Source organism: Capra hircus, chromosome 21 (genome assembly GCF_001704415.2).
Source record: "Capra hircus breed San Clemente chromosome 21, ASM170441v1, whole genome shotgun sequence".
NCBI lineage: Eukaryota > Metazoa > Chordata > Mammalia > Artiodactyla > Bovidae > Capra > Capra hircus.
In genome coordinates, this window is record NC_030828.1 from 21346324 (window position 1) to 21371429 (window position 25106).

Sequence of the window (25106 nt, forward strand, 5' to 3'; positions counted from 1 at the left end):
CACTATGTGAAAGGTCCGGGCATGCAGAAACACGACTCTCTCCTTTCATACGTGTCTGAGACCTTGCAGAGGGGAGCGAAGAAAAGGCAACTCCTGGGATGGGAAGAGCTGGGGGTGACAGTTTGCCAAGGGACTGGGAAATCAAAGCAAGAAACATGCTGGGGGCGAGATAGGAAGTAACTGCCACCCCCTCGTCACCAAGAGGACAGAAAGCAACTTGAAGGGGAACAGTTCAGACAAAGGGAGCAGGGGGAAGCTGCTCTAGATGGTGATGCTGGGGCCTGGCAGGTGGGTGGTTTCACTCAGAGGTATTAGGTTAAGCAGAGCTTAACCTGTGATTGGTCTAAGCAGTGTCTCTTTTACTAAGAGTGCTCTCTGACTTCTTCCTAGACACTGATTAAATTGTTTTCCACATACTGTCTCTCCTAGCTAGAGTATAAGGCATTCCCACCAAAATACAAAGACCTTTTAGAATTAATGCAAGGGGGATAATGTCTGTTGAGCTGTTGCAGCTTACTGTCTGATGATTTCATTAATGTATTTTCTTATTTTGTCATAAAGATACATATGACCATTTCATGACTTATTATAAAGAGAAAAATTTCTTCACTAGGCACTAAAAATGAAATCATATTTGTTTTCTATAACTGACAGATTAATAAACACCGTTAAACAATCAGAAAGAAAATCTTCATTTTTCTAACACGGAAAAAATTGTACAAACTTGTTTTTTTCTTGAGGCACATTTCTCTGATGATCACAGATTTTCTTTGCATACTTGTATACTATAAATTAATGGCTTTTTCAGTTTTCACAGAAGTTCTCTACACTTAAAAAAATTAATTTTTAAAGCAACATACCAGAGGTGTTGCAGAAAAAGCCATGAAGCCCCAGTGAAACATGTGCTAAGCAGCCCTGGTCCCTCACTAGACAAGGGGCTCAACTCATGGCCCCTCAAGGTCCATGTGGTTAAGTTTTGTGCTTCAGTATATATGCAGACTTCTTATGTCATGAACTCTAGAGTCATTCCATTTTTTTTTTTTTTAGTTTTTTTTAAAATTGAAATATAGCTGATTTACAATGTTGTATTAGTTTCTGGTGTATATACATATATGTATCTATATAGTTTCATTTCCCCCATTTGGAGTCATTCTTGAACAGTCAACACTTGGAACGTAAGATCTGCAAAGGCTAAGGACCTAAGGTAATGAACATTTTGGCTAAGCCAATAAATATTCAAATCAGAGTCAAAATTTTTGTTAGGTTAAATATCTTTGATATTTACAAAACAGCAACAAAGCCACGTGTATTAATAACCTTACAAATATTTCTACTCCTTGAATATTCTTCCTATGGGAATCTATGTTTCAGAAACAGATGACTCATACACAAAGATGTTTATTACTGTATGATGTATAATAAAGAAAATTCAGAATCAATCAGAATATCCAAAATATACTGAAAGTGGTTATAAATTATATCATTTGTGATGAAATATTATTTAGCTACTAAAATTATAAAGTATCTTAATAACAGGGAAATAATGATTACATAATGGTTGAAATTTTCTTAAAAGGTTATAAATACAGAAAATGATACCACCTATAAAAGATGCATGAAAAATAACTAAAATAAAACATTCAAAAGGAGACTTCTAGTTGATGAGATACAGATAACTTTTTCTGTTCCTTTTCATTTTTTACACATTTTCTATATTTTATACAATTGGTATATATCACTTTTCAAGGAACAACAAAGAATTAGGGAACAAGCTATAAAAAAACACAATGTGTTACTTTTTTTGAATATAAAAGTTTAAAATGGAAGCTAAAAAAGAAAAAGAAACTAGAGTCAATGCTTTTCTGTTAAAGTTCTTGTGTACACAACCTGTCTCTCAAACTTGATTATAAGCTTCCTAAGTGGACGATTATCTTTATAAGCTCAATAATCATTGACTCTTAACAGGCACTCAGTCAATATTTATTAATGGGCAAAGTCAGAGCAAGTCATAGTAGCTGTTTAATGTATATGGAAAGCGATTTTCAGAGTCCAAACAAGTATTTCCTCAGTATCTACATATGTTTGGCTGGAGAAGAAACGGGCTACCCACTCCAGTATTCTTGCTGGGATAATCCCATGGACAGAGAAGCCAGGCCGGCTACAGTCCACAGGGTCACAAAGAGTCAGATCCTGCTGAGCGACTGAGCACACTCGTATGTTTGGACGAATAACAATGGTGACCCGTTCCAGTATTCTTGCTGGAATAATACTGTGGAGAGAAGGAGACCAGTGGGCTGCAGTCCACGGGGGCCACAGGGTCGGACATGACAGAGCGGCTGAGCACACCTGCACATGTCTGGACAGGATAAAAATGGCTGGATGTGGGGAGGACGGTGCTTCGGTCTGACAAGCAGCAGGAACAGGGATTTGCCCTGTGGAGGAGCATGAATGTGGAAGACCGTGGACAGGACTCTGTAACAGAAGGGCCAGCACCCCTAGACCCGTGGCTCTCGCACCTGCTTTTCGCTTCACACAAAGCTCTCAACTTTCAAATGCAGGACCCATAGTCCAGCAGGTGCACCCCGGGTGTCCCCACCTCCAAGCACCTGCCCATTTCTCAATATGGAAGCAAACAGCAATGCTACATGAGGATAACCTGACTTAGTTCCAATTACCTTTTAAAAATAATTCGCAAGCTGCTGTTGCTGCTGCTAAGTCGCTGCAGTCGTGTCAATTCTCAAGCACTGGCAGCTTATTAATAAGAACAAAGTACTGGGAACTCACCACAGAGCCCAGCACTCTGTGGGTGACACCTTGGCTTCGAGCTGTCGCAGTAAAATAAGACAGCAACAAGCCTCACATGCACGACCCTGAGGTCATCTTTACCAGGACCCTGGGAAGGACACTCGTAACACCCCTATCTTGCAAATGCAGACACAGAGGCTTTTGGACTTGAACAGTGGCAGAGCTGGAACTCAAGCCAGGCAGAGGCCAAAGCCGTAGAGGTAGCAGTGCCCACTGAGGTGGCCACAGACGAGGTGGCAGAAGTAATTACAGCGGTAGGAAGAGCAGGGTGGGAGCAGCGGGTAGGAACAAAGCCATCGACAAGAGGAAAGACCTCCAGAGGCTCATCCTGTGCCAAGCACTGTTCTGACAGTGTCCTAGATGTTAACTCATCCATTCCTCACGACAAAACTCTGACATGGGCCCTGCCACCACCCTCACTTTACAGATGATGAAGCTGAGGCTGACATGTTAGCGATCTGTCCCATGTCACCTGGCTGGAAAGTGGCAGAGGCAGGATTTGAACTCAGAGTCTGACCTTTTGGCCGTCAGGCTGGGCAGCCTATGTGTGGCACTAAAGCTTTTATTCTAAAGCAAAATCCTTCTGAACTGTGGTGCTGGAGAAGACTTGCGAGTCCCTTGGACTGCAAGGAGATCAAACCAGTCAATCCTAAAGGAAATCAACCCTGAATATTCATTGCAAAGACTGATCCTAAAGCTGAAGCTCCAATACTTTGGCCACCTAATGTGAAGGGCTGACTCACTGGAAAAGACCCTGATGCTGGGAAAGATTGAAGGCAGGAGGAGAAGGAGACGACAGAGGATGAGATGGTTGGGTGGCATCACCGACTCGATAGACATGGATCTGAGCAAACTCTAGGAGATAGTGAGGGACAGGGAAGCCTGGTGTGCTGCAGTTCATGGGGTCGCAAAGAGTCAGACACAACTTAGCATCTGAAAACAGTAACAACAAAATGTCTGGCACTCTAGTCCTCAGAGAATTTCTTTTCAAGCAGACCCCTGATTTTATCTAACAGGTGGACTTCTCAGGAGAAGTTCCCATCTCTTCCAGTATTATCTGGCATAAAAAAATTTAAATTAATGGAATACAGCTCAGTCTTGGAAGCACTGTCTGGAGTATCCATGCTCTTCCTTACCCTCCATCACACGAGCAGCTGGGAGCACGTGAACAGCAGAATGAATGTGGCCGTATTCCAGGTTTCTCGTTCAAGTTCTCATGGAGGCAGATGTTCCCGATTCAGGGTGCGGGGCCAGTGTTTCCTTGCCCCTAGCATAATATCAAAGACCTCTATTCCGAGTGACTAGAGATTCATGAGTTGCCTACTTTTCTCCTTCATGCTGTAAGTTTTCTACTCAACATGTATGGTTAGACAAAAAGGGGGGAAAGCACTACCCGACTCTGTATTAAAAATATGACAACCGTATTCTTGGTCACAGTTCCTATTTTGGGACAGAGGCACATTCCAAAGCTATTAAGTAAGGCCCTAGCTTTCTGGGCTTCTCACTGTTTCCTTGGGCAGAAGAGAAGAACTCATTGAAGTCAAAAGCAAAGGCAAGCCAGGCAGCAAATCAAGCACAGAGACAGACAGTGGGGAAAAAATTACAGTTGCAAAGTGCATGTAGTTTGGGGGGGTACAGACTCCTAAACAAAGTTTAGTGACAAATTCAGAAAACTGTCGTTTAGACATAAGAGATACTAGCAATCAGTGAAAATCTTTCTTGGAAATAACGCATGATAAAATAATCTATAAATGTGGTCTTCTAAATCTCACGCAGAAGACCAAGGCCACTGCCCTCTCTATTATTAACTAATAGTATTTGGATAAAAGGGTATTGTTTCAGGGCTGGCAGAGAGCATGCTGTGCCCAAGTGCTGCGCTAGCTAAGGTTTATGACCTTGGGAACAAAATTCCCTCTCACTTTCAAGTTCTGAGAGATGACTGCCACAGAAGCCACAAACTATGACGAACGAGCATACATAAACAGAATTTAGCTAGCGGCTTGGGAAGGAATCAGTTATCTTTACACCCTAGTTCCCTTAACTCAGTCCAGCTCCCAAATCCCTTGGTCCATGCTCCCATGCCTCCCACGATCTCAGATTACCTTATGGATAATTATGATTATATTTTATATGCAAAAAAACACAAAAAGCTTAGAGAGGCTGAGGGAAAGCCAAGGATCACAGATCAAAAGAGCAGTGGAGCCAGAGCTCGGACACCCAAGCCACACTCTTCGGCATACCACAGCTTACCCCTGCCCAGGACCTAACGGAGGCAGGGGCTCAGGGCAAGTTCACCTTGCAAGCTGCTGCCATGACTCCAGGAGACGGGAGAATGAGGTGGGAGAGGGTCAGCAGATGCTGTCAGCTCTGGGAGGGAGCTGAAGGTGGAGATAGACGGAATTTCTGAAGACCATCTGAAGGCACAAGAGAGGCTGTTCTGAGGTCTCTGTGGAGACTCTCATCCATGACTCAAGCCCTGACTATTTTGGGATCGTCTCTGAGAGTCCATGATCATGGAAGTAAAGCACAGCAGCCCTCCTTCAGTGAGGGGCAGTGGCCGCGTGCAGGCTGCCCAGACCTCAGGGCCAAAGCTGAGGGGGTTCCACCATTACCAACTGGGCCACAGTCTTCTTCTGCGGAGAGGCCAACTCACCCATTTCCACTCTTCGTAAGCTTCATACAGAAATACGTTTCTGCCACCACAGTGGTTGCAAGAAATTTATGAATGTATTTATTATCTATCAATTAGTGAGAGGAGAAAAAGAAGAGTAGCCAATCCTCTCTTAGAGGAGGGAAGGAACAGGAGAACACAAAGGCCTGACAGGTCAGTCTGTTCGTTCAGATGCCCACCGGCATATGCGTGTGTGTGTGCGTTCCATAATTTAAGGATAAGCCCTTCTGCACAGCCTTTCAGATTAACCACCACCATTTACTGTGTGGAATTCTGCCAACTGGAGATGTGTGATTTTTTCAGGCACCCTCTTTCAAAATGCATGTGCCTCAGAGTAGTGAAGTGGAAGTTAACATTTTTTATTTTTTTTAATTGAAATACAGTTGACTTACAATGTTGTGTTAAGTTTCTGGTGGGTAGTAAAATGATTCAGTTATACATATGTGCATTTTTTCATATTCTTCTCCTTTATGGTTTATTAGGGGATACTGAATACAAGTTTCCTGTGCTATACAGTAGGACTTTGTTGTTTATCTATTTTATATACAGTAGTTTGTATCTGTTAATCCCACACTCCTAATTTCTCTCTCCCCCACTCCTTCTCCCCATTAGTAACCATAAGTTTGTTTTCTAAGTCTGGGAGTCTGTTTCTGTTTTCTAAATAAGTTCATTTGTATCATATTTTAGATTCCACATATAAGTGATATCATATGGTATTTTTCTTTCTCTGACTTGTTTCTACTTAGTATAATAATATCTAGGTCCATTCAAAAAATTTTAATATAAATTTTATCAGAATATATCTATATGTTTATTTATTTTTGCCACACGACTGGCTTGCAGGATCTTAGTTTCCCAACCAGGAATGGAATTGGGCCCTCGGGAGTGAAAGCGTGGGGACCTAACCACTGAGAATTCCCCCAGAACAATTTTCTTATAATCCAAACAAGCACCTTAGCCAAGACACAGTGACCTGACTGGCTGATGAAGGAAAACAGGGAGCACAGATCATCCAAAAGCACTGGGTGTTCAGGGGCACGTGCAGCCTTAACTAGGGAGTGCCGATCGCAGAAGCAGCCACCCCCACGTGTGCCTACTGAGACTTGAAGGATGGCTTGTGTGACTGTGAAAGTGAATCTTCCGTTGTGTTTTATTTTATTTCATCTTAATTAAAGATTTAAATATGGCTAGTGACTACCATGGGCTTCCCTGGTAGCTCAGCTGGTAAAGAATCCGCCTGCAATGCAGGAGTCCCTGGTTCAATTCCTGGGTCAGGAAGATCCCCTGGAGAAGGGATAGACTATCCATTCCAGTATTCTTGGGCTTCCCTGGTGGCTCAGATGGTAAAGAATCCGTCTGCAATGCAGGAGACGTGAGTTCGATCCCTGGGTTGGGAAGATCCCCTGGAGAAGGACATGGTAACCCACTTCAGTATTCTTGCCTGGAGACTCCCCATGGACAGAGGAGCCTGGTGGGTTATAGTCCACGGGGTAGCAAAGAGTTGGACATGACTGAGTGACTAAGCACAGACAGCACAGCAATGACTACCATGCTGGACAGCACAGGTCTTGGCAGGGTGGGGAGAACGTGAAGAGCACAGGAGGAAAAAAAAAAGAAGTCAAAAGTGATAAATATAAGTTCTTCCTGTCTCAGAACTGTAATTTGTTGCTATGTTATTTTATCACATACAACTCAAAGAATGCTTTGACAACTACCAAAGACATATACCAACTCCAATCAGTTTTTGTGAAAATTAAATAATCTTTGTAGTGAGCTTAATGCGGTGTCTGGCACACAGCCTACACTCAACAAATGCTGGCTATTATTAGTAGCATTTTAAGGTTCATGTTGCTACTTAAGTCTTCCATTTGTTTGAATTCAACCAATAAATCTTCTGTCAATCATTTCTGAAAGAATCTTATAAAAAATTTAAGGGAAATGCATCAATGGAAAGCCATTAAAATCGAACCAGGATTTGCAATTTCGGCTTCTCCCACATACTTGCTACAGGAACTCTGGGTTTCACTATACCCCTGTGTATTGGGAGTGGGTCTCAGAAAAATCAGCTTCCACATCTGGCCCACATCTTGATACCTGCAACAGGGTTTTCTCCCATCAGACTGTTTCCTAAATTAGTTAGATCTTATAAACTCTCAGTTACAAACAAGATGACCCAACTTTTTAAAAATGAAGTCAGAAATGTCAAACGTGTGATTAGTTTTTAGTGATACTGTTTGAAAGAACTAGATGAGTTACGTGAAGGTTAGGAAAGGACAGAGTTGCGCCCAGAGTGCTGTACAAATAGATGCCCTCTGTCTCTCTCAGTAGCTGCCTGACAATCAGGCTGCACAGTCAACAGGAGCCCTGGCTGTCACGTGGGCTGAAACACGCCAGAGACCAGCTGGCCCTCCCCGGACCCTCCGAGAGAGGGTAGCACTCAGTTCCTCTCTCTGCCTTCCACGCACACAAGCCAGGCCCGGCCCAGAACCAGGAGGGCAGTGACCCTAGCCATTCCTGACTGATGACCTGCCTCTTGCTAAGGACTATCAGAACATAGCCTGAAAAAGCTTACTTTGGTTTACTCATCAGGTAAGTTTGTGTTCTCCGAACAAGAGCCCAATGGGTTAGATGAAGAGTATACTTTCAGATCCTCCATTAGAATAGAAAATTAGTCTTTAACCAATACTAACACAGTACTATGCTTACCAACTGGAGAAGGCAATGGCAACCCGCTCTAGTACTCTTGCCTGGAGAATCCCATGGGTGGAAGAGCCTAGTAGGCTGCAGTCCATGGGGTCACTAGGAGTTGAACACGACTGAGCGACTTCACTTTAACTTTTCATTTTCATGCATTGGAGAAGGAAATGTCAACCCACTCCAGTGTTCTTGCCTGGAGAATCCCGGGGACAGAGGAGCCTGGTGGGCTGCTGTCTATGGGGTCGCACAGAGTCGGACACCACCGAAGCAACTTAGCAGCAGCAGTAGCAGCATGCTTACCAATTAATGTATTAAAGATCAAGTAGAACAGCAGAAGTGAAAACATTCTGTAAACTCCAAAGGATCTATAAACAAAAAGGAAGTGGGCTGTGTTTAAATAATACTTGACTCAAGAACCTCTGCTTCTGTACCATGTTCATGGATTGGAAGACTCAGTATTAAAACATCAGTTTTAGATTCACCATCATTATAGATTCAATGAAATCTCGTTTGAAATCCCAGCAGACCTTTCTGTAGAAGTCAATAAGCTAAATCTAAAATTCTACGGATAAGCAAAGGAACTAAAATAAGCAAAAATAATTTTGAAAAAGACCAAAGCTAAAGGACTCCTGTTCCCTGATTTCAAGTCTTCTTGTAAAGGTACAGCAATCAAAACAGTGTGATATTAGTGAAATGATGGGCATAGAGACCAGTGGAACAGAAGAGAGAATCCAAAAACAGACCCACACATATACGGTCAACTGATTTTCAACAAAGGAGCCAAAGTGGGACTTCCCTGGTGGTCCAGTGGCTCAGACTCTGCACTCCCAATGCAAAGCCCCAAGTCTGATCCCCGGTCAGGGAACTGGATCCCACATGCCACAACTAAGATCCTACATGTAGCAAGAAAGACGGAAGATCTCGAGTGGTGCAACTAAGATCCAGTACAATCAAATAAATAAGTAAATAAAAATATTAAAAGGTGCCAAGGCAATTTAGTAGGGAAAGGAAAGTCTTCTCAACAAATGATGCTCAACAATTCAATATCCATATGCAAAAAGAGCCCTCCAACCCACTCTTTGCATCACATTAAAAAAATTAACTTGAAATTACTGAAGTATAAAACCTAAAACAATAAAACTTCTGAAGAACACACTGGAAAAAAAATCTTTCTGACCTTGAATTAAACAAAGAAGTCTCAGAGACAATATAAAAGATTAATTATAAAAGAGCAAATTTTGATAAATTGGACCTCATCAAAATGTAAAACTTATGCTCTTCAAAACTTTAAGAAATTAAAAGATAACCCACAGATCAGAACAAACTATTTGTCAAATACATATCTACTGAAGAAAAGGTATTCAAAATAAATAAATAAAGAACTCTAACTATTTAACAATAAGAAGAAGAACTCCTTTTTAAAACTGGGCAAAAAATTTAAACAGACACTTCTTCAAAGAAGAGATAAGAACGGCAATAAGTGTACAAAAAGATGTTCAATATCGTAAGTCATCGCGTACTGTGCATGCTAAGTCACTTCAGTCGTGTCTGACTCTTTGCAATCCCATGGACTATAGCCTGCCAGGCTTCTTTGTCTATGGGATTTCCTAGGCAAGAATACTGGAGTAGGTTGCCATGCCCTCCTAAGTCATTAGAAAAATGCAAATTAAAACCACAATGAGATACCACTACACATCCACCAGAATGACCAACTTTTTAAAACTGATACACTGCCACCTCACACCCACTAGGATGACTACTATCCAAAAAAAAAAAAAGAATTCAAACAAAACCAGCAAATAGTAACAACAATGTGGAGAAATTGGAACCTTTGCACACTGTTGGCAGGAATGCAAAATGCTGTAGCCACTGTGGAAGACAGAATGGGGGTTCCTCAAACCATTAAAGATGGGATTACCATGTGACTCAGCAATCCCCCTTCTGGCAATGCATCAGAAAGAATTCAAAGCAGGATCTCACAGAGGTGTCTGCATACCCATGTTCATAGTAGCATTATTCATAATAGCCAAGATGTAGAAGCAACCCAAGTGTCCATCAGTAGATGAATGGATAAACAAAATGCGGCATATATATACAATGAAGTATTATTCAACCTTCAACAGGAAGGAAATCCTGTCACATGCTACAATATGAATGAGCCTCAAGGGCATTATGCTAAATGAGCCAGTCACAAAAAGACATGTATTACATGACTTCACTTATATAATGTACCTAGAGTGGTCAGAGTCAGAGAGACAGAAGTAGAACAGTGGTTGCCAGAGGCTGGAGAATGAGGGAATCGAGTTGCTGTTTAATGGGCATGGAGTTTCAGTTTTATAAGATGAAAACGTTCAGGAGATTGGCTGCACAGCAACGTGTATATGTTCAACACTACTCAACTGCACACTTAACAATGGTGGCGATGATAAACTTCATGTTGTGCTTTTTTAAGCATAATTTAAAAAAAAATAAACTGAAATACCAAGGGCTGGAGAGAGTACAGAGTCTCTGGAACTTTGCTGGCAGGAATGTGAAATGGTATAGCCACTTTGTACAGTAGTTTGGCAGTCTTTCACAGAGGTAAATATACACTTACGTTTGATCCAAAAGTTCCGCTACTAGGTGTTTACACAAAAACTGAATGTGAATATTTTCACTCATAACCGCCTCAAGGTGGAAACCATCCAAGTGCTCACCAAGTGATGAATGGATAAACAAATTATAGTCCCTCCCTCCAGTGCAATACTACTCAGCAACAGGGCTCCCCTGGTGGCTCAGTGGCAAAGAATCCGCCTGCCAATGCAGGATGCTTGGCCTCAGTCCCTGAGTTGGGACCATCCCCTGGAGAAGGAAATGGCAATGGACTCCAGTATTCTTGCTTGAGAAATCCCATGGATAGAGGAGCCTGGTGGGCTACAGTCCGTGGGGTCACAAAAGACACATGGACACAACTCAGCGACTAAACAACAACTGATAACTGCAATGCAGTGGGTTGAATCATGTTCCTCCAAGATTTGTTCAAGTCATAACCCTAAGTACCTGTGAATGTGACTTTATTTGGGAAGAGAGTCTTTGCAGATGTAAACATGTTAGGATGGGGTTATACTGGATTAGGGTGGTGTCTTTATAAGAGAAGGAAGCGGGTATCCGAAAACAGGCAAACAGGAGTGGTCATATGGAATACAGACCACCGGGGCAGTGACAGCACACAAGCCAAGGGACCCCAAGGACTGGCGGCAGCCAAGAGAAGCTCGGAAGAGACGAGGAGATAGATTCTTCCCTGGAGTCCCCAGAAAGTATAGCCTTATGGACTTGATTTCAGACTTCCAGCCTCAGAACTGCGACAGAATCCATTTCTGTTGTTTAAAATGTAAGCCACCCAGTTGGTGGTATGTTGTTATGGCAGCTCTAAGAAACACATACATGCTACAATAGAGGTGAGTGAGTCTCAAATGCAATTTCTATGTCAACAAATTCTGCGTCTGATTCCATTTGGAGGACACTCTGGAAGAGGCAAAACTGCAGATCAGTGGTTCCAGAGGCAGGAGGTGGGGATGGAAACAGATTACAAAGGGATGTTAAGGGAACTTTTGCAGGATGATGAAACTGTTCTTAACTTGGACTGTGGTCATAATTATACAATGTAAAACTATAAATCATAGAGAGGTCAGGGCTTTCCTGGTGACTCAGTGGTAAAGAATCTGCCTGCCAACGCGGGAGACACAGGTTCAATCCCTGATCTGAGAAGATCCCATGTGCCTCAGAGCAACTAAGCCCATATGCCACCACTACTGAGCTCATCCTCTAGAGCCAGAGAGCCGGCGAGCCGAGACTACTGAGCCCGCATACAGCGTAAGCCCGTCCGCTCTAGACGCCGCGCGCCACAAGAGAAGCCACTGGACTACTGAGCCCGCATTCAGCGTAAGCCCATCCGCTCTAGACGCCGTGCGCCACAAGAGAGGCCACTGCAATGAGAAGCCCACGCACTGCAGCCAGAGATTAGGCCCCCGTATATACAAGTACGTACTGTACATAAATTAAACTCTAGCGCTGTTTGCTTAAAAAATAGTTTATGGTTCTGGGATTCCCTTTTTTCTCACTTTGACGAGACTCTTGGGAAGGGGCTCCTATCAGCCTAATCAGGGAAAATGTGAGGACCAAAATACTAATAGTAGTTAGAGATTACAACCCATCAGATAATATAAGAAATCACTAAACCATATAAATATGTAGAAATAAATAAATGTATAAGTTGAAAGTTTGATGAGAATCCTGATAAATTACCTCCTCACAAACTGCTACTGCTAAGTCACTTCAGTCGTGTCCAACTCTGTGTGACCCCATAGACGGCAGCCCACCAGGCTCCCCTGTCCCTGGGATTCTCCGGGCAAGAACACTGGAGTGGGTTGCCATTTCCTTCTCCAGTGCATGAAAGTGAAAAGTGAAAGTGAAGTCGCTCAGTTGTATCCAACTCTTAGCGACCCCATGGACTGCAGCCTATCAAGCTCCTCCATCCATGGGATTTTCCAGGCAAGAGTACTGGAGTGGGGTGCCAAAACACATATTTAATTACAAAGAAGAGTAACTTTAGAGTGGAGAAGACTGACAAACACCACCTAAATTAAATGATAAAAGTGAACATCATGCAAATGAAAAATCACCCACTTCACTGGATACAAAATTAAAATCAATTTTGGCTTTTCTGCAAAAGACACATAATCTAAATCTAATCTTGAAACATCAGACAAACCCCAATCGAGGGATATTCTGCAAAAGAACTGGCTTGCAACCTTCAGAAGTGGCAAGGTCACACAATTTGCAAATGATTTTTTTAATGTCAAAAATAAAAAATGGAAAAATTGTCCAGAAGGGGCTAAAGACAATGTATGTGCTCTGAACTCGATCCTTTTGCTGTCAGGGACAGTAACGGGACATCTAGGGGAAACCTGAATGGGGTCTCAGGATCAAATACTAATAATGTGTCCACAGCCATACCACCCTGAAGGTGCCCAAGCTTGTCAAATGGTAGTAACACATACTGTTAATTTCCTGATTTCACAGCTCTATTCAGCTCATGTAGAACAATGGCCTTGATGGTGGGAAATATACACGGTCAAGTATTTGGGGCTGACAGGGCATGAGATCAGCAACTTATTCTCAAGGGGAAAAATATAGCTATTTTTACTGTACTCCCAACTTTTCTGTAAGCTTGCAATTGCTTCAAAGTTTAGAAATTACTCAAAGAATCCTGGGGAGCCCAGGGCCTGTCACTTTGTCCCATCCAATATACCAGGGGAGGGACACTACAGTTTATTCTGTATTCCTCCAAGGCTGATAGGAAAGTACCACAAAACTGGAATCTCAAACTCAGTACCCCTTGGCGATGCCCTATTTTCTGAAGCACAAACTCCAGCATAAGGTAGAGATCTACTTTATTTGGATACTGAATGACCCAACGGGCCAAGATGTAAGATAGTCTGACTGCTAGAAGTGGGTTTCTAATGCAGGCAGTGTTGCGGTGAGATTCCAAAGTCATTATGCTAAAGACAAGACTCCAGTGTACTAAGGCACAAACCGGTTCACAGAGTACTTTTTCTACCCGCCTTATACCTAAGAGTTTCTATCAGCACTCTCAAATGGAAGTCTCCATTTAAATAATATTACTTCTGCTTTATGGGACATCATCAAACAAGTGAACCAGATTTCACCACAGAGAAAGAAGATAGTACTTTTAAAATGGAGAGGCATCCAAATGAATACAGTTATACCTCATTTTAGAGTTTATATCCCAGATTTAACACTTAATCTTATATTGTGTTAACGAAAATGTCAGGCTCCTAAGTTTTCAGAGACTAGGATACCTAAATCTAATTCAGATTTCAACAACAATATCATATACCATTGTCCAAATCACTGATTCCACATTGTTTTGAATAAGGCTTTTCAATAACATGAATGATTAAAGCGCTCTATGACACTACTCCTCTAAACAAAGTACTGACCACTTATCTGTGCCATAGATTTGTCCTGTCCAATATGGTGGAAGCCAGTCACACGAAGGTGGGGAAACATAACTGGTACAAATTAAGATGTGCTTTAAGTGCAAAATACACATGAGATTTCAAAGACTTCATTCAAAAAAAGAAGAGGATGAAATATCTCATTAATTTTTTAATACTGATTATATGTTGAAATAATATTATTCTGGATACACTGGGTCAAATAAAGTTAATTACTTAAGCAATATTAAAATTAATTACATTGATTTCTTTCTCTTTAACATGGTTTAAATGAAGGAATGTTTAGATGACATATGTAGCTCACAGTGTATTTCCACTGGACAGTGCTACATTGGACCATTTGTGAAACGAATAATAATGGATTGCCCAGAACACTTCTGAACTTTATCCTTTGATATCTAATCTTTTCAAGGAAAATTTTTGCCTCTTTTACACTCCACTCAGTTCAAAGAAAGTATAGTAAGTATTGGGAATTCCCTGGTGGCCTAGTTAAGACTCTGCTTTTACTGCTGAGGGCCTGGGTTCGATCCCTGGCCAGGGAGCTGAGATCTCACAAGGTGTGAAGGAAGTAAGTGTCTCCGGTACCTGGAACTCTGGGGCACTGCTCCGCAGCTGGCTCACGTTGGGCAAGGATCCTCCGTGGTACTGTGTAAGGCGCAGCTGCTGAAGCTTCTGAAACTGAACCTGGGGACAGAGAGATTTCAAAGCTGTTGAGACATGACAGCAAAGATCTGAAAGAAGCATCAAAGTACAGTGTTATGCAGCAACATGGTTCAAGAGTGAAAGTCTTGGTTTCAATTTCTTCTCTACTTAAAACCTTCCAGTTTCCGGGGCTTTCTGGGTTTTGATTCGTCTATTTTGGGGAAGGAATTTATCCGTGTCATGTCACAGGCATGACTCAAAGACCTTCTTGCACAGTCTTTGAGTGCATGTGTGTGTGTGTTGAGGGGGGGTGGGGGAGGCGGCGCATGCAGGCACAATCTTTAACAGCAATAAAAGAAATTAAAAAAAAAAAAAGTAAGCCACTGCCCATGATCCTAACATACTATCCTCCCTTCTCCATGCTCTTTTCCAGTCTCCATTTACTTTCAGGTGTAATAGCTGCACTGGGACTTCCTGGTGGTCCAGCGGTTAAGGATCCTCCTTCCAGTGCAGGGGACAGGGGTTCGATCCCTGGTTGGGAAACTAAGATCCCACATACTGCAGGGCAACTGAGCCCATGCTATAACTAGAAAAAGCCTGCATGCCCCAACAAAGACCCAGCACAGCCAAAATTAAAAAAACAAAAACAAAAACAAAAACTGCACAGTGGTGATCACAACATAGGCACAAGTCTACAAGCTTGCATCACAACTCTTTTTCTATGATATTATATAAGCATTTTAAATGGCTACATAACATTTCTTCTTCCACATTACTGACTTAGAATACATTTCAAAGAGTGATTACTAAGTCTTGGGTTTGGGCTTTTAGATGGCTCTCAATACACATTGCCAAAATGCTTTCCCAGAGGGTGTAGCAATGTATATGTGAGAAAAATGTTTGGCCAAAAACTCACTAACATGGGATATTATCCTTCATTAGAGGAAAGAAGGAGACCAATTCAACAGGTATAACATGGTGTCCCACTGTTTTAATATGCTTTTATTCTGTAAGTTCTTTCTTGCTTCATTTTTCAAAAGGCAGTAAACTGGTTACGGTCCTTAATCCCAGAGTGGTCCAATCTGATCTTTGAGAATTCTGTTTCTAAAACAATAAATTACCTCGGTGGTTATATAACCCTTGGCACTTGTAATTCATGTAGGGAAGAAGGGGGTAGCTGGGAACCCTGAGGCAGAGTTTTACCCTTTCGTTACTTTCTCTGTCTTTGCCTAATAATCATAAAAACTACCAGATATGAGCCCCTAAGATGAGCCAGAGGCTGTCCTCAGAGGCTATGCCCACTTTATCCCTCACCCTCTCAACAACCACCAAGGGAGACCAAGTGATCCTGCCTTTACAACCCTGGAAACCCAGACTTAGGGAAGGTCAGAGACCTGCCCAAGGTCACCCAGTTAGAGGAGCCTGAGCTACGGCAAACTCAAAACCCACATTCTTATCTCTGCCATGTTCCTCTCCTGTGATCCATTTCTTCCTCAATGATCACACTATTCACAAGCTCAGGGAAAAGTGACCAAAAGCTTCGCTGAGCCTATGGCGTGCTCTGGTTTTTTGTTTTTACATTTATTATGAAAACTTTCAAATACATACAAAATAGCCGTCTATGGGGTCGCACAGAGTCGGACACGACTGTAGCGACTTAGCAGCAGCAGCAGCAGCAGAGATGAGTATAATGAAACCCCATCTCTTCATCTTCCAGTTCCAACAACGATCAACTTACATCTAACCTTGATTCATCTTTATCTCCTTCATCACCCATTACACTCCACTGAAAGCGAGACAGCCTAGCATTCCATATTTCAATAGGTATCTCCAAAGATAAGGGCTTGCATCTGTCTGGAGGTTATAAAAGCATATCATATAAAATCCTTTGGCAGCCTTAGCTTCCTTATACCCACAGTACTTGATTTTTCAAAAACATGGCACAGGGAAATGGTAATAATCTATTAATCAAAACCCAGATCTGAGAGTCAAATACGAGAGGGAGGCCATGGTGAGCTTTTCCCATCTATCAGCTAAGTTATCAGTATAAAGTCTCAGCTTTTAACATTCTCAACCGGAAACATTCAACTCTCTGTCCTTGAGATTCTCTAGACAAAATTCTCAGCCCCCTTAATCTAAAGCTTTTGATTCCTTCTTCCATCAACCCATCCACTTACTCACTTACATAAAAATGGTAAACTGTGTATTGGGTACAGTGCCAGGCAGCAGCTTACTAAGATGAACATGTGCCAAAGTCTCTACCTTCAGGGAGTTTTCACAAAGGCTTAAACTCTTACCCAAAAGCCTTGACACTTCAACCAAGCTGAGCTCTGGATCTAGCTAGAGATCTGCCTTCAGCCGAACTGGAGTCCCTCCCCACATCTCCTGCATCTGCTGGCTCTACCAAAATGTCCATTTCTAGAGTTTTCAGAAATGGCTGCACCACAGTAAAAAAAAAAGAGCGCTGGATTTGGAATGGGAAGACTTGACGTCGTAACCTGGCATTCCCATGTGGTTGCACAAATCTCTTTGCTGCCTACTTCACACAGATGATGGAAGGATTAAGTCAGAGAACAGATGTGACAGTGTGTGTAAAGGTCTGGGACAACTGCTCAAAACGTCATTAGCGCTGATAGCTTCAGCCACCTCCTAAACTACTGAGTAATTCTGAGGCCCTCCTCTTTTGAAACTGAGAACCAGTAAGCTAGAAAGAACCTTAGAGATGGTCTCCCATACCATCATGCTTACTGATAAGGAGAATGAGGATCAAAGAATGAGTAGCCTGAGACAGAGGACTTGGACCATCAGGCTACAGGCCATGGTTAGCCTAGAGAGTTCTGCTCGACCCACATGGAACTGACCCACTCGATGTTTTAAATTTTAAAACATTGCAAGAAGGCACAAAAATCTGGATTTCCATCTTCTCTTGACTGAAAGATCTGACGAACACTAAACCCATACTCTTGCCTGGCAACAAGGCATGGAGCTGTGAGGCGAGGCATGGAGTTCAGACAGGGCTTGGGTTCTCCAGCTTCCCCAAGTCCTCACTGTACCCTGTTATCCTCCACTCTGGCCTGAGATCAGTGACCATTTACCACCTCATTCCTGATCCCTCCATTCATTTTTTTGCCTCACCTGGTACCTTGAGTTAGCAACTTTTAGCCTATAGGCATACACTTTATTTTTTTCAATTTTTTAAAAAGTCTAAAAAGTTTTTATTTTATATTGGACTATAGTTGATTTACAATGTTGTGCTTGATTCAGATGTACAGCAAAATGATTAATTTATATATATATATATATATGCATATTCTTTTTCAAATTCTCTTCCCATTTAGGATATTACAGAATATTGAACAGAGTTCCCTGTGCTGTACAGTAGAGGTTGGTTATCTTTTTTTTTTTTTTTTGGTCTCATACTTCAGTGGAATTTCCTCCAATGTCTGTAAGAAATGAGATCTAAGTCTCACCAATTCGTTTTTGAAAAAGTCTTGTCAAGAGTCAACACAATCCCCCCCAAAAATCCCAGCAGGCCTCTTCACAGAAACTGACACGACAATTCTAAAATTTATGGATGAGTGAATGAGCTAGAGTAGCCAAAGCAATTCTTAAGACCAGTGAAGATAGAAGACTTAAGTTACCTCATTTTGAGACCGATTATAAAGCTATCATAATCCAGACAGTGCGCTACTGTTCAAAAGAAAGATGAACAGATCTGCAGAAACAGGAGAGAGTCCGAGAACAGACCCACACGTATATGGCCAACTGACTTTTGACCAAAGTGTCACAGCAGTTCAGTGGAGAACTGTTTTCGGCAGATGCCACTAGTACAACTGGGTATCTTAGTGGGGGAGAAAAGCAGCTGAGCATATAGACATTCAGTGTGACAACCGTCATCAGACCCTAGAACTGCCTCTTACTGGCCATGCCACCTTCCACAAAATGAGGAACACTGTAGACCACACAGTCCATAGGGCTGCTGTGAGAACTCCAGGAGACAATGAATGGAGAGTGATCAGCACAATGCCTGGCAAAGCGATAACACTCCACAGTCAAACCACACCTAATCTTTATCCTCTCCTCTCTCTGCTCCTCTCTCAGAGGCCTCACTATACCATATCTGTTGCCTGTTTTAATACGAAACTGATGTGCATGCATGCCCCGTCATGTCTGACCTTCTGCGACCCCAAGGACTGCAGCCCACCAGGCTTCTCTGACCATGGGATTTTCCAGGCAAGAATACTAAAGCGGGTTGCCACTTCCTACTCCAGGGGATCTTCCCGACCCAGGGACTAAGCGCACATCCCTTGCATGTTCTGCACTGGCAGGCAGACTCTACCACGCACCACTTGGGAAGCCCATGAAAGTGACAGTTCCTCCCAAATATTCAAGCAAAATTAACATTCCAGGTTATGTGGCATTTATCCTGGGGCTTCTCAACACTACCAGTTGTCCTTCAAAGCCAGACTTCTTAAGCAGGTTCCCAACCCTTTCCTGCTTCCTTCATTCAAGCCCTCAGTGCCTCACCCAGTATGCTGTGGATGTGGTGGCTCTCACCAAGGCCACCAACAACCTCTAAACGACTAGACCAGAGGCTGGGTCTTTATCACATCAGACTAGCCAGCAGCACTGGGCTCGGCTAGTCCGCCCTCCCTCCTCCGAACCATGACCCTCCTGGTTTTTTCCCTATCTCTCTGTCTACCCTTCAGTCATCTTTGCGGGCTCATCCTCCTCTGCTGTCTTGTCCGACTTTGTGACCCCATGGACTACAGCATGCCAGGCTTTCCTGTCTTTCACCATCTCCCAGAGTTCATTCACACTTGTGTTCACTGAGTCAATGATGCCATCCAACCGTCTCATCCTCTGTCGCCCCTTCTCCTCCTTCCTCCTGTCCCTCTCCTTTAAATGGTGCAGCTCCTTGGACACCTCCTAGGCCCTTTGCATGTTTCATTCTGCAGCAGAGTTACAAACTCAAGAGCGTAGGGGTGCCAAGTATGGAAGGCAAATAAGCGAAGCAGGCTAGAATCACTTGTGAGGAAACCACAGAGAGTGAGGAAGTCTGTGGCAGAATGAAGGGCATGTCTAACGGGGGCAGCTGCCATTCGGCAGTCATGCAGAAATGGACAGTAAGTGTTGTTAGATAATCTCATTTTTCAAAAGAAGCCAGAGTCCAGATTTTAACGTAAAAATCTCAATATTCACTGTTGGCCCTAATTTAAAAAAAAAAAAACAACATTTGGGGCCTCCCACCAAAGAAATTAAAAAAAAAAATCACACAGCCAAATTACAATTCAGGCCACCAATCTATAAGATCTGTTCTAGAAATTCTTTCTAGGCAGCAGAATCTATTCCTGCTGCTACCCAACAAAGAGACCCGCTCCCCCGCGGCCCCCCCCCCCAGCTAAGACTTCCTTCTTGAGCCCCAGAAGCAACTGTCTGCTGAACCATCTCTACTTAAGTGCCTCACGCGCACCTCAAACTCGGCATCTCCTGACACCGAGTCTGCTCCCGACTTGCTCCTGCCAGCACTTCCTCTCTTAATTTGTGATCTCAAAGACTGTAGCCTGCCAGGCTCCTCAGTCCATGGAATTCTCCAGGCAAGGATACTGGAGTGAGTAGATATTCCCTTCCCCAGGGGCATCTTCATGACCCAGGGATCGAACCCAGGTCTCCTGCATTGCACATGAACTCTTTACCATCTTAGTCACCAGGGAAGCCCCTCTCAACAGAAGACACCCTGAAATGGCTCGGCTCTGAAAGCTGGAGATCATTCTCGAGTCCTCCCTCTCCCTCAGCTCCCTCATCCATTCACCATTCTGGTCCTTTTTGCCTTCTAAGAATCAACCTGTTCACCTCACTGCATCCTTGCACTCCCACCATCACACCTCCTAGACTCTAAACCATTTCCCTGTGACTTCGTCCTCTGATCTATCCTATTCGGGAGTTACAGTCATTCTTTTAAAACGTAAATCTCTCCTGGTTCAACCCCTTCAGTGCCTTTCCATTGTCCTTGGGATCAAGTCCCAAATTCCCGAGAATGCCTCATCTCAAATGACCCTCTTCATTCCCTTGCTGCACCTCTGTCCCTGTGCCTAAAACATTCTGCCTCCTTCAACACACAAGTATATACCCTCATACACCTTCCCCACTCCCATTAATTCTTTATGACACTGTAAGAGGTGAGGACTCTCTACCATACCCTCCCAGCTGTTCCCCTTTCATAATATTCACCAAAATGTGCCCTTACTTGTCAAATGAATGTCTTCCCCATTAATCTTTGTCTTCCATAGCATCCCTACAATCTATTAGGAGACACTACCATATTACTGTCTGCAGAAGGAAATGGCAACCCACTCCAGTATTCTTGCCTGGAGAATTCCATGGACAGAGGAGCCTGGCAGGCTACAGTCCATGGGGTTGCAGAGAGTCGGATACGACTGAGCGACTTCACACTACTGTATCCCCAGGGTCCATCCTACCCCACACCCCCTCCCACACACACAAGAGACTCAAAAGGTGTTTGCTAAACAAATTAACAAGATCTCTGAAGGGAGGCACCACATCTTCACCTCCTCCCACCTTTCACTTCACCCCAACATCTCCCCACTGGGCACTCAAGTACTGACAAATTAATGAATAAACAAAGAAACAGCCTCTTTCCAGGCCTATCTGCCTCTGCTTTCTTCCTTCTCTTTACCATCATCACTGAACTGATCCTCCTAGCATTCTCTTCTCAAAAATTATCCACTGCTTCCTGATAAGGCTGCACCCCTAAAGCTAGAGTGGAAAATTCTCCATAATCTAATCTATCCCACCAACTAAACAAATAGGATTTAGCTCCAACTCTGATTATAAGGAGAAAGACTCAAAGCCCAGCACAGACTCAGGAAGGAAAGAGCACCTAGGTTGATTAGCAATGTCTGTTCCATCCATAAGCATGACTGCCATGGGCTGGTGATGGAAAATCAGTATATGTGCCATCAGGTTATCGATAATCTGCTGAACAGGATAGATTCTTTTCCATCTGAGATCTTTGGACCCTTGGAATTTGGGACATATGCTCGGGGAATCAAAGAACTCTACGAAAAGTACTTCAGCTTTGTAATTTCATTATGAAAGTTATTCCTAAAAATGTAAATAAGCAAAAATTACTAGGCAAATTCAGAATTATCATTTGCCTTTGTGTTTATGAACACAGAGGACCCAACTAGCATTCATTATTTTACTTGCAATTGGTAGACAGTAATAGGCAGAATTAACATGTAAATAATGTCCTGTACAAGGTGAAGGACAAAATGACATCATAAGTTTATGGTAATTAGAACAGAGAAAAGTGGTGGCTGAATTGAATTATCATATAAGGCACAGTTGGTCAGGCTTGCTAAACTCCAGATAATCTGAACTATAGGGTTTAACATGAGATTCACACTGAAAGCCTCAATTCAGTTCAGCAAAACAGCACTTATCACATTAACTTAATTCCATTTGAACTCACTACATTTGTAACTTTGAATTTATTGGTACCTATGTTTTAGCTAATGGTTATATCACAGTTAAAGCAAAGAATTTTACATACAAGTTTACGTTTGAACATATTTAAGTAACATAATCAGACTCATTTCAGTGAACACAGGACTTGTGAAAATTAACTGCCTTTGAAAGAGTCTGTACATTACGGCCTCCTTTGTCTGAGACACTTTAAACGGGATTCATGAATTGGGTGAGCAAGCAGATCACCTCTAGATATACATACAGAATGCATGTATCTGTACACATAAAATTTATGTATTTAAACAACACAGGCCCCAGCATTAATTCTCAACCTTGACCCTGTCATGTTCCTCAATGTGATGAGCTTGACATGCTCATCCCGGGACACAACCAAGGTCACAAATGGACACCAGGCAGGTCATAAATGAGTGAAACCAGCCAGGACACAAGGGAAAAAAAAATTCTTGAAATCCTGTCTTTTTAATCTGCATATATTTATTCTCATGATGATAGAAAAGTAAGCATAAGAAATATTTCTGTTTCTCCTTAACCTCACTAAAAAAAACCAGAACATCAAAAATATGATAAATGGCAAATGACATCTAGGCTCAGCAGTGGGGGATCAGGAGGGGGGATCATGACAGGGTGTGGTGTGAACTGTGGCCAGCCAGAGAAGGCGTGCGCAGCCACCACCCAGCTCCAGCCAGCGGCTGTCACATGGGAATCAGGAGTGTTATCAGGTCTCCCAATTTTAAATGTAAAGAAATGTCGGTTTTACATTTAAAATCTCTTAACTTTGATTTCTACAAAAACCCTCCCAATTTCTGGCAACAGATACCCAAACACTGCTGGCCAGCAACGGACGCGTCTGCAGCTCAGCGAGCCAGGAACCACCAGTCTGCTGCAACTGGGCTCTCCTCCGGGTTGCCCCGCACCCCGGCCCCGCGCCTGCATACCCTCCCCCATCCTACTGATGGTCCTTCAAGGTCAGCACTCAGGATCCTCAAGGCCTGCCCCCGCTCACGCTGACCCTCCTTCCCCGCAGCCCTGCGCAGACACTCCTGTGTCCTCCATCCTCCATCCTCCACTGCCTCCCTCGACAGCTACCTAACCTCGCCGGGTGTTGGTCGCGCGGCCCCCTGGACCTTACTCGGTCCCCCTGGACCCTCCTCGGGTCACCCGCAACGCTGTGCACCTTTCCAGTTCGCATGATACACCGGGGCCGAACTCGGTAAACCGGACGGATATAGCACTTCCACTGAGAGAGAGGAGCAAAGCCCCATACTCGATAAGGAGTCACCGCCTGATACCCAGACGGACCCCAAAGCAGGCCGGGGCCGTCCCCGGATGCACGGGTGCGCGAAGCTCTCCCGAGGGAGCGGGTGGGAGCCCCGGGCCCGCCCCGCCGGGCAGTCCCGGAGGACTCGCGGGCGGTGGATGTTCGGAGCAGCGAGAAGCCGCAACTCCCGCCTCCAAGCTGTTTGTGATTTCCTCCCGGGGCTCCCGGTCACCCTCCCCCTTAGGCCTCCCTCACCCGGCGGCCCGCCTTCCCGGGCTCGGCCCCTTCCCATCTCCCCGCACAGCCGGCCCCCGCGACCCTCCCACCTCCGCGGCGACCGCAGACGGTCAGCGGGTGTCGGAAGGCGGGCCCGCGCCGAGGCCGCGCGGGGGGCGCCGGCCCCGCTCCCGGACTCTCCCGGCCCGCTCCCGGGCCCCTCGCCCGGCCCCGCCGGCGCCTCGGCCCCGCGACCTCTCCCCCTGCCGCCGCCGCCGTGGCCGCCCCCGCCCGCGCGACCCGGGCCCTCACCCGCGACAGGGTGAGGTCGGTCATGAGCTGCTCGAAGGCCCGCGTCTCCTCGGCCTGCCGCTGCGTGTGCAGCGCGATCTTCTCACTGAACTTCCGCGGGTTGGCGCTGCCGGAGCCCGGCGAGGCGGCCATGGCGCGGGCCCGGCGCCGGCAGGAGGCGGGAGACGGCGGGCGCGGGCCCTGCCTCGGCCCACCCGTCCGTCCGCAGGCCAGCCCCAGCCGCCGCCCGAAGCCCGTCCTCCGGCGCGACCCGGCAGAGGAGCCGCCGCGGCCCCACCGCCAGCGAGCGGCCGGGAGCGCGCCGAGGTCCGCCCCCGCGCGCCCGGCCCCGCCCTCGGCGCGGCCCGCCCGCCGCCCGGCCCCGACCCTGCCCCGCGCCCGCCGCCGGAGGGCTTTCCCCGGCGTCCCGCGCCCGGCTCGCGACCCGCCGCGCGGACCCCGCGAGGAGACCCCCGGCTCGCGCGGCAGAGCGGGCCCGACGTGAGGGAGCCGCTAGGGTACCATTTTACTGAAGCGCTCCCCGGGAGGGCTCGCCTGGCCTTCGGATTGACGTTAGTTTTCAAAGAGTTTGAACACCTTGCTCGCCCTCCCCAGTCAGGCCGACTTCCTTCAGCGGGGCGAAAACGGGCGACCTACGCTTGAGCAATCCTCTCCCTCGGTTCCCACCCCTGTGGGGCCTAACAGCTGCCCTCCGTCCTCCGCCTCCCAGCCCGCTTCCTCCCTCGATCTGTGTCGCTGACGGTCCGCTCGGGCCCACCCAAGAAAACAGTTACTAAATCTGGATCTCAGTTTCTAAAACCATCTCCCGAGTTGCACTTGAGACACCATCCCCGCCGCCCGGGGGTCCCCCTCTTCGCTCCTCAGCCCCGGCCCCTTTTCCAGGCTCTTTATGAGCATCCGTGGGCTCTTTTGGACTCCAGCTCCAGCCTAGTCAGTCAGCCTCATCGGTTTTCTCCCTGTCTGCAGCCCCCGT

General features: G+C 44.9%; 1 protein-coding gene across 2 annotated transcripts in view; it reads right to left on the reverse strand.

Annotated features, from left to right (window-relative positions):
- The window catches only part of CRTC3 (CREB regulated transcription coactivator 3), a 96857-nt gene extending 72458 nt beyond the window's left edge, over positions 1-24399 (reverse strand). The window contains exons 1-2 of one of the 2 annotated variants that reach the window (XM_018065967.1): positions 24134-24399; positions 14779-14877 (exon numbers count right to left, since the gene is read on the reverse strand). In XM_018065967.1, the coding sequence (XP_017921456.1) occupies positions 14779-14877; positions 24134-24265 (231 nt within the window). In that variant the 5' untranslated portion in view covers positions 24266-24399. The remainder of the gene's footprint in view (positions 1-14778; positions 14878-24133) is intronic. The other variant, XM_018065966.1, reaches the window with a different exon arrangement.